This window comes from Salvelinus alpinus, chromosome 9, assembly GCF_045679555.1.
Source record: "Salvelinus alpinus chromosome 9, SLU_Salpinus.1, whole genome shotgun sequence".
Classification (NCBI taxonomy): Eukaryota; Metazoa; Chordata; class Actinopteri; order Salmoniformes; family Salmonidae; genus Salvelinus; species Salvelinus alpinus.
Window position 1 is genome coordinate 50298674 of NC_092094.1, and position 8988 is coordinate 50307661.

General features: G+C 41.7%; 1 protein-coding gene across 2 annotated transcripts; it reads right to left on the minus strand.

Annotated features, from left to right (window-relative positions):
• Nucleotides 1-513: 513 nt before the first annotated feature.
• plscr3a (phospholipid scramblase 3a) lies at nucleotides 514-4295 on the minus strand. 2 transcript variants are annotated; one of them, XM_071326549.1, is made up of 8 exons: nucleotides 4057-4295; nucleotides 3751-3887; nucleotides 3278-3357; nucleotides 3082-3124; nucleotides 2732-2952; nucleotides 2131-2292; nucleotides 1714-1875; nucleotides 514-1246 (listed from the first exon to the last, which is right to left on the minus strand). In XM_071326549.1, the coding sequence occupies exons 3-8, from the start codon at nucleotides 3332-3334 to the stop codon at nucleotides 1187-1189; spliced, it is 705 nt and encodes a 234-aa protein (XP_071182650.1). In that variant the 5' UTR covers nucleotides 3335-3357; nucleotides 3751-3887; nucleotides 4057-4295; the 3' UTR covers nucleotides 514-1186. The 2 variants fall into 2 exon arrangements, with proteins under 2 accessions (XP_071182650.1, XP_071182652.1); XM_071326551.1 differs by lacking the exon at nucleotides 3751-3887.
• Between the last annotated feature and the right edge of the window lie 4693 nt (nucleotides 4296-8988).

An 8988-nucleotide genomic window follows, 5' to 3' on the forward strand; every position in this document is an offset into this window, starting at 1 on the left:
CTTCCATTATCTTGAGTTGTCTGCTAAAGTGGTAATAAATTATAGTGAGCCTTCAGGAGAATAGATTATATTGTGTGTCATGTCTGTGCGCTGGGAAGTTGGAATGAACTTTTGAACCTGTTTTATAAAGGTCAGGAGGAGGAGATTTATTCTGTAACCTATGACGTCATATCTTGTATATAAACTGTTGTTTATGGTCAAATGGTAGCGTGCGCCGAGAATAAATACTATTATCTAATTTTAAGACTGTATCCTGTCTATTTTATGTTAATAAGTATCTTACAAATTCTTATAAATAGACAGATTGATTTTAATCAATGAGTACATTAGAGGAATTATTTAATTCCCTCAACAAACTAACTCAGTAAAATCTTTGTCTATTGCATTTATATTTTTGTTCAGTGTATCTAATAAAAATATATTCATGTTTTATTTTTGATTTAGATTTTTACAAATATTCACATTTTTTCCACATTAACATTAGAGTATTTAGTGTAAATTGTTGACCAAAAATGACAATTAAATCCATTTTAATCACAGTTTGTAGCACAACAAAATGTGGAAAAGTAGGAGTGAAAACCTTCTGAAGGCATTGAGGAACATAGTGAAAAGATGGTAAAATGTGTTTTCGGGAAAATTTGAAACTGCCGTTTGCACAGTCAGCGTATTACTGCTGTGAGAGTGTGTTGCAGTACTTTGGAAAGCTAATGCGGAGTGTACCAACAGATTTAAATCATTTACAGAAACAGATTTCTACAAACGTAAAATATTTGTATTATTATGTTATCATCCTTGTGGTATTGAGAGATAAACATGGTAATACTTTTACTGATTGCACATAAATTATGATAATTCATACATAATAGAGTGCTTGCTTTGTTATTCAACTAATCTTGTGTCCTTTGTCATTCAGTGAACCCCATTCATTGCTGCTCGCAGCTATATTTGAGAATGTGCTTCATCCTTTACATGAGAGACCCAATATTATTACATGACATTTCAATATTTTCAAAAGAAAAAGCCCACACAGTGTTACAAATGTTTGAATACAGATTAATATATAGAATTAATAAAGGACATATTTGTTTTGTCTTAAATGTCATGTTATGTGATTCATATGCATCCAATAGCCATGTCATTATCAATTATAGTATCATGTAATTTGTACATGATCAAAAACTCTCTCTCATCCAAATACAGAACACCGTTGATCACCGTCACCACTGCTTTCAAAGAACATGAAATCCTGTTTGGAGACAAAGAATAAAGAAAGAAAAAAATGGATACACAATGAATAGGCATGACGGAGATCATCACACTATCATAAATACGTAATTGTTTGATTCATCTTAATGGACAGGATTTATAATGGCTTTATATTGATGCACTACAATAGGGGTGTCAGTACTGACTAATTGATTGGTTTGCCAGTAATTTTACAGCAATGGCTGCTTCACTAGGTCACTGACACAATGATAGAGAAATTCCCTTATCGATTATAGCCTGTGTACTGTATATGCGAGCTCCTACAAAGAATTCCAATGTAGGCTATGTCTTTTTAATAACTACAAATGCCAAATGAACTTGAATCTGACTTAGCTCTATAGATATGGCTGGGTTTACACAGGCAGCCCAATTCCGATCTTTTGCCAATAATGGGGCCACAGATCACAATTGGGTTGCCTGTGTAAAGTCGCAGCCTTTGTCACTTACAATAAGGATGCAGGCCCCCATCAGCACAGCCTTCATCTTGACATCCAGGTCCATGGGGAACTGGATCCCAAAGTTGTCTGAGTCAGTGAAGGCCTCCTTTATCAGCCCACTCCACTGCTTACTTATTCTCCCAATGGGCTGGTCGCTGTCCTTGCCCATCACCTGTTATAGAAACACAAAGGACTCTAATCAGGGTGATGTTCATTAGGCAGCAAATGGAAGAAAACGGATTGAAACAGTTACCTGGACTCCATTTTTCCCCGTTTTGCTACAGTGTGCCCTAATGAGGACAACCTAGGGTTTAACAGACTCAGGGCCACTTGAACACTCACAAATAGAGATAGACCACAGTCCTCTCCCTAACAGCCAGTGATGTGCTATGCAGACATAGAGGAGTAGATGAGGTGAACTCTTCACCTCAAAATCAACATCTCCACAGCAGCTACAGGCACAGAAAGGACCTTCAATCGTCAGGAGAGTCTCTTTGGCAGCTCCTAGGATGGACAGTTTTGGCTTGAAGGGATGCCAGTTCTGAACCACATAACCTATGGTGGTGCTAGGAGGGGATTGGACCTCCATCTAGGACAGACCAACATTCACAGATACAGAGGGAAAAAAGGTCAAGATAGAAAAATTCATTCAGACATTAGAGTATCCTTGAAACAGTATCTTCAATGTTATTTTCATCTTCAATTTTGCAATGATATAATTGAGCAGACCGTCTCTGTTATAAGTGTGTTATAATTGTGTTATTTAGAAGCTGTGTTTTAAGTGGCAATACCACTTGCGAGCAACAGGGGAAGTAGCAGGAGGTCCCTGTTATAATAAGTGTACTCTAAGCGATTTCAGGCAGCTAGGAAAGTAGCAGGTGTCTGTTATACATGTGATGTGAGTCTGTTATAAGCTGCATTATAAGCAGTTAAAATACATCTTCCAGACAGCAGAGGAAGTAGCAGGAGGTGTCTGTTGTAAGGGTGTTATAAGATGTTAATATGTGTGTTATGAACAGTTCTAATACCTCTTGCAGGCAGCAGGGCCAGAAGCAGGAGGTGCAGCGGAAGGGCTTGACCAGGTGCATGACCTCCTGGCCACTGTGGTCTTTGATCTTCATCTCAAACATGCGGTTGGGACCGCAGCAGTTCCGGGTGCAGCAGTCACTATCCTCCTTGGCCGTGTAGATTTCCTGTCCCAAACTGTTCTTGATTACATACCGGTTTTTAGTCTCAAAGGAAGTGATGGCTAGAGAGAGCGGGAGCATAGGAAGAAAGGGTCATGGGGGATGTGGGTGGAGGTGAGAGATCGGAAGTAAATATCATGTCGGAGTAAGTACAATTAATGGCATGCTGTGTATAACATGGGCTGCCTTACCCTCCAGCAGTTCCACTTTCTGATGGATCAAGATTTGATCGAGCTGTAACAAACAGATAAAGGTAGGATTGGGTACAGAGTTCCCTACCGTGGCCAGCTCTCTCCCGTCTCCTAACCAATTATCTTATCCCATAAAAGTTAACATTTTACTTTGAGGTAACAGTTCCATAAACAAAATGTAAGACTATTGTCTTACCTGTGTTAGGTACTCTAGGCCAGGGGGCACTCCTGTTGCTCGAAAGTTATTTTCCATGGCGCGGTAGGATCAGTAGCGGCCTGAGCACACCCACATTAGTCAGGTGAAATGTGGTTTACAAGCTCAGTTTACAACCATAGGACTGAGCTACATGGTTAATCATTACACTACTCAGTCAATAGCACCATTTAAAGTTGCTTTCCAATTCATGTGTAGTATTCCTTAGTACTATTCCTTCATTTTACGTAAATACTATACCAAAACAAAAGATAATGGAAGATGGACTCTTAGAGCGAAGATATCCCTGATCTTACATCCACTTTTTAGGTGTCATGGCTATTTTACAGAGCTCTGCTCAAAGTAATACATACAGCATATAATAGTAGTATATATATTGTAAGAACTTACAATGGAACAACAATTTTAGAATACCAATGAACACATATCTGTGCCGGTACTGAGAATCAACTTACATCCAAATTCCTTGCTATCTGTTGCGCAGAGCTTCTGAAGGTGTTGCTCTCTGTATTGGTGTTGTTCTCTGTATGTGCTAAGTAATCGATGCAATCAGAAGTGATGCATGCGTGTAAGGTGTGTCTTATTGACATGACTGTGAGATGGGAAAAAGTATTTTCAGTCCAAGATCAATAGCACCCACATCGAAAGCTCTTTTTCCCCTCTTTGATTTTTACACAAGCATGTATTTACTGAAAGAGCTCAGGAGAAATGCATATACAGTATACGTGAGGTTAGAACATTTTGTAAAAGAGTACAGTTACCTGCTTGACGTATAACTCGTCAAAAAAAAAGCACCAGCCCTCCTCTGTCGCAACAAGTGACAACTTATGTTTCTAAGTCTGAATGCACCCTTTGGAAAGCATTTTCTGTAAAACACTGCCTGGGGGGGAAAAAACAAAAAGTCCCAGATTTGCGTATGTGATTTAGTGCGTATCTCAAATGACACAAAGAGCCCTTTCAAAACAAAAATACTGTCTCTCAAGACAAAACAAACAGAATTGTTTTGTCGTTGTCAAGGGGCAAAGGGATACAGTCTGTCACGGCTCCTCCTCTGCATTGCAGGGGCGGTTCCTCCTGCAGGCAGAGGAGGGTCGTTAGTGATTGGAGCCACCTGGGCTCAGGGTATAAAACTGCTTCACTAATAACTGCTCTCTCTCTCTCTCTCTGCTCCTCCAGGTATGATCCTGTTTTGTTTGTTCCTTTGTAGTTTTGCATAGTGTTCACTCAGTCATATTCACACACACAGATTCACGCATCCATGCACTTTACATACACCTTACATTATGATACTTCCACACCTCATTCCTTTTTCTTTGTTTAAAGTTAATAGTTTTGTTTAGAATAAAGAACATTTTTAATTGGCCTATACCTGTTGTTCGTGTCCCCTCATTTTTGTCACAGGCTATGAGCCGGCCTGGGACAAGTCTTAAACCCAGGAACTATCTTCAGGTGTCTTTCTTTTGTTCAAATCTTCGGTCATGTCGACAGTCCATGCACTTATGACAGAATATGTCTGGCACGTTTGACTTCTTAATATTTGCGGAGGAGAGGTGTACCTATATCTCATACTGGTTGCACTCCATGGGCAGATTTGCCCAAGTCACTCAGTCAGAATAAAAGATCATCGATCACAAAAAAAACGGAAAGACAGTGCCGATACTTAGAGACCAAAAAAAGGGCTCTTGAGAACGACGCTGCTAAATTATTAACCAATTTATTTGCTAAAGGTTCTGATTCTGCTGGTCCGAGTGCTATGTCTGTGAGAAATGACAGGTCAGCTGCTGCTGCAGTAGAGGACAGAAGTGCAGTCGAGGTAGGAAGAAAACAGAGAAAGATACTGAGACAGATCAGTTAGGCCTAATATTTTGGTTTTATTTTGAATTAAATAGTAGGCTAATTAGAGACAGGGGGCTTCGGGGGAACGTTTAGACACTAGGCTACTTGCAATACAGCCTAACAAGTCGTTAGATTGGCTTTTATAACACATACAGTACCAGTCAAAAGTTTGGACACACCTACTCATTCAAGGGCTTTTCTTAATTTTTTAAATAACAGTGAAGACATCGACACTATGAAATAACACATATGGAATCATGTAGTAACCAAAAAAAGTGTTAAACAAAATCTAAATATATTTTACATTTGAGATTCTTTAAAGTAGCGACCCTTTGCCTTGATGATAGCTTTGCACACTCTTGGCATTCTCTCAACCAGCTTCACGAGGAATGCTTTTCCAACAGTCTTGAAGGAGTTCCCACACACTAGGTGACCCGTTTCAGGAAACTAGGCATATGTTGTGGGCCACTTCATACCTTAAGGGCACTCTTCGGCATTTCCTGTATGATCGATGAGGATCCCCATATTGCAAATGTACGGTCCCTGGTGTTATTAAAACAGGCCGATGCCCCCAGGCAGTTTTTCGGGAAGTCATCAAATAAAGTATTTTGGACATTTGGTTAACGCGTTATAAAATGTTTCATTTTTGGAAATGTTTCTGTCACGCGGAATGACGCTGGAGGGACGAAGCAGGTACGGGGAGTAAACATTTAATAAACAACTGACATAGACGAGACAGGAACAGCGTCAGAAACAAATAAAAAGACAGAAGACAATCAATGCAGCAGCAGGGAACAGAGCAAGGGAACAGACAAATATAGGGGAGGAAAGGAACATGTGAGTTCAGGTGAGTCCAATAATGCTGATGCGAGTGACGAGGGAAGGCAGTTGTGGGTGATGGATGGCAGGAGCGTGTGATGCAGGGTAATCTTGAGCCCTCAAGCGCCAGGGGAAGGGAAGAGCGGGAGCAGACATGACAGTTTCTGCTGTACCAGAAACTTCCACCAGATGGTGACTGGCAGCTTATTGGAAATGGACAAAACATCCTCTCGTAAATGGAAAAGACTTCGAAGACAAAACTCGGTGAGCACAGGTTTGGCCAAATGTACTTTTAGCCCAGAAAGAAGATGGTGTCGAGGCCTCAATGCTCTTTGAGTTAAGGCCCATTTTCGGGGATTAAAGGTCGAAATCGGTAATACAGCGCTAATTTGACCGCTTCACGTCAAAGTACATAAACCTACGGTGTAAGGAAAAATAGAACAAACCATTTATCTATCGTTATTTTACAAGAAATCGTACGACGTCCATTTGATGATGGTTAAACAAATGTGTGTTTATTTTCTCCAAAAAGATATAGATCCAGTTGCAGCATGATAAGGCAAATCCATTAAGGTGGGTTTCGGAGCTCTACGTGATTTCTGGGATTTTCTGTTCTGTTTCCGTTTTGCTTTGATACAAATCTCACCAGATTGGGTCTGCTGGATGATCAGGATTTCTCCCTAAGTATCAGCCCTCTAACTCCCTGACCTTGTGACGAGGTAAAGAGTGTGATAGGGGAGTATAAGCCAATTAGAAAAAATGGTTTCAGTAGAATGTGTTGTTATTTTCTTTGATATTTGTCTTAGAATTTTGTATTATGAATATTGGTAGAATTAATCATTTGTCATACAGTAAAGGTGACTCACCACCTGGATTTGGTCTTACGTAGCAATATGTTTTTTACATTGGATAAAAGTAGAGACTCAGAGCTACAAAATGGTATATCATACACCACATTTTTGAGAAACAATGGGAAAGTAATTCTGCTTTGAAAGTTGATTAACTTGTAAACTCACTTTTGAGAATATGGCTTTTGAATGTTTTGGTATCTGTTGAAGAGCTCTTCTTTGTCTACAGCCATTCAGCATCGTTCACACCCTCTTAAACTTTAGCCCCACCCATCTCGTTTCACTCTCAGAGCGTTCAGAGCGCAAACTTGACACTTGTTTACATCTGGATAACATGAAAACAGCTTACCTCCAAGGAGTCTACTTTAGTCAGACTCCTTGGAGGACTACCACCTAAATGACTGGGCTCCAGTAAAGATGGGCATCATGGAGTAAGCAGCAAGTCGTCTTTACCAGAGCTCTACGACTGTGGCCAATTCTCTACCAAACCATTTTGGGAACAGAAACAATTATTGATGAGAAAAGGCACTTCCGGGTTGGAGCGAGTAGTCGCATTTCGCTTCGCTCCACAGGTAGTATTACATTTCATTTCATTTCATTACAGTACAACGGTTTGATTTGTTTGATCTTAGCAATTTTTTCTTAGCTAGCTACATAGCCGTCTTTGTATCAAAGATAATTGTGTAGTTTAGAGTAATTATCGAGGTTAGCTAGCCAGCTATTTTCGTCCTTCTAACGTAGTCAACACTGCTAGCTAGCCAGCTAGCCAACTTCTACCGAATAGCAGCACTGTAGAAACTATTACATTACAACGGAACGACTTGATTAGTGTAGTGTTAGCTAGCTACATAGTTGTCTTTGCTGTCTTTGTATCCAAGATAATTGTGTAGTTTAGAGTAATTATCGAGGTTATCGAGGTTACCTAGCCAGTTATCGAGGTTACCTAGCCAGCTACACTTTCAAACAAAGTCAACAACGCAGCCACCGCTAGCTAGCCTACTTCACCAGCCAGCAGTACTGTATCATTTTAGTCAATAAGATTTTTTGCAACGTAAGCTTAACTTTCTGAACATTCGAGACGTGTAGTCCACTTGTCATTCCAATCTCCTTTGCATTAGCGTAGCCTCTTCTGTAGCCTGTCAACTATGTGTCTGTCTATCCCTCTTCTCTCCTTTCTGCACAGACCATACAAACGCTTCACACCGCGTGGCCGCTGCCACTCTAACCTGGTGGTCCCAGCGCGCACGACCCACGTGGAGTTCCAGGTCTCCGGCAGCCTCTGGAACTGCCGATCTGCGGCCAACAAGGCAGAGTTCATCTCAGCCTATGCTTCCCTCCAGTCCCTCGACTTCTTGGCACTGACGGAAACATGGATTACCACAGATAACACTGCTACTCCTACTGCTCTCTCCTCGTCTGCCCACGTGTTCTCGCACACCCCGAGAGCTTCTGGTCAGCGGGGTGGTGGAACTGGGATCCTCATCTCTCCCAAGTGGACATTCTCTCTTTCTCCCCTGACCCATCTGTCTATCGCCTCCTTTGAATTCCATGCTGTCACAGTTACCAGCCCTTTCAAGCTTAACATCCTTATCATTTATCGCCCTCCAGGTTCCCTTGGAGAGTTCATCAATGAGCTTGACGCCTTGATAAGTTCCTTTCCTGAGGATGGCTCACCTCTCACAGTTCTGGGTGACTTTAACCTCCCCACGTCTACCTTTGACTCATTCCTCTCTGCCTCCTTCTTTCCACTCCTCTCCTCTTTTGACCTCACCCTCTCACCTTCCCCCCCTACTCACAAGGCAGGCAATACGCTTGACCTCATCTTTACTAGATGCTGTTCTTCCACTAATCTCATTGCAACTCCCCTCCAAGTCTCCGACCACTACCTTGTATCCTTTTCCCTCTCGCTCTCATCCCACACTTCCCACACTGCCCCTACTCGGATGGTATCGCGCCGTCCCAACCTTCGCTCTCTCTCCCCCGCTACTCTCTCCTCTTCCATCCTATCATCTCTTCCCTCTCTCTTCCCTGCTCAAACCTTCTCCAACCTATCTCCTGATTCTGCCTCCTCAACCCTCCTCTCCTCCCTTTCTGCATCCTTTGACTCTCTATGTCCCCTATCCTCCAGGCCGGCTCGGTCCTCCCCTCCTGCTCCGTGGCTCGACGACTCATTGCGAGCTCACAGAACAG

Coding starts and splice junctions, on each gene's coding strand:
- plscr3a (XM_071326551.1), bottom strand. CDS start 3,334: ATGGAAAATAACTTTCGAGCAACAGGAGTGCCCCCTGGCCTAGAGTAC. Junction 3,125..3,277: donor GCCTAGAGTACCTAACACAG/GTAAGACAATAG, acceptor TGTTTGTTACAG/CTCGATCAAATCTTGATCCA. Junction 1,876..2,130: donor GTGGAGATGTTGATTTTGAG/GTGAAGAGTTCA, acceptor TTTCTATAACAG/GTGATGGGCAAGGACAGCGA.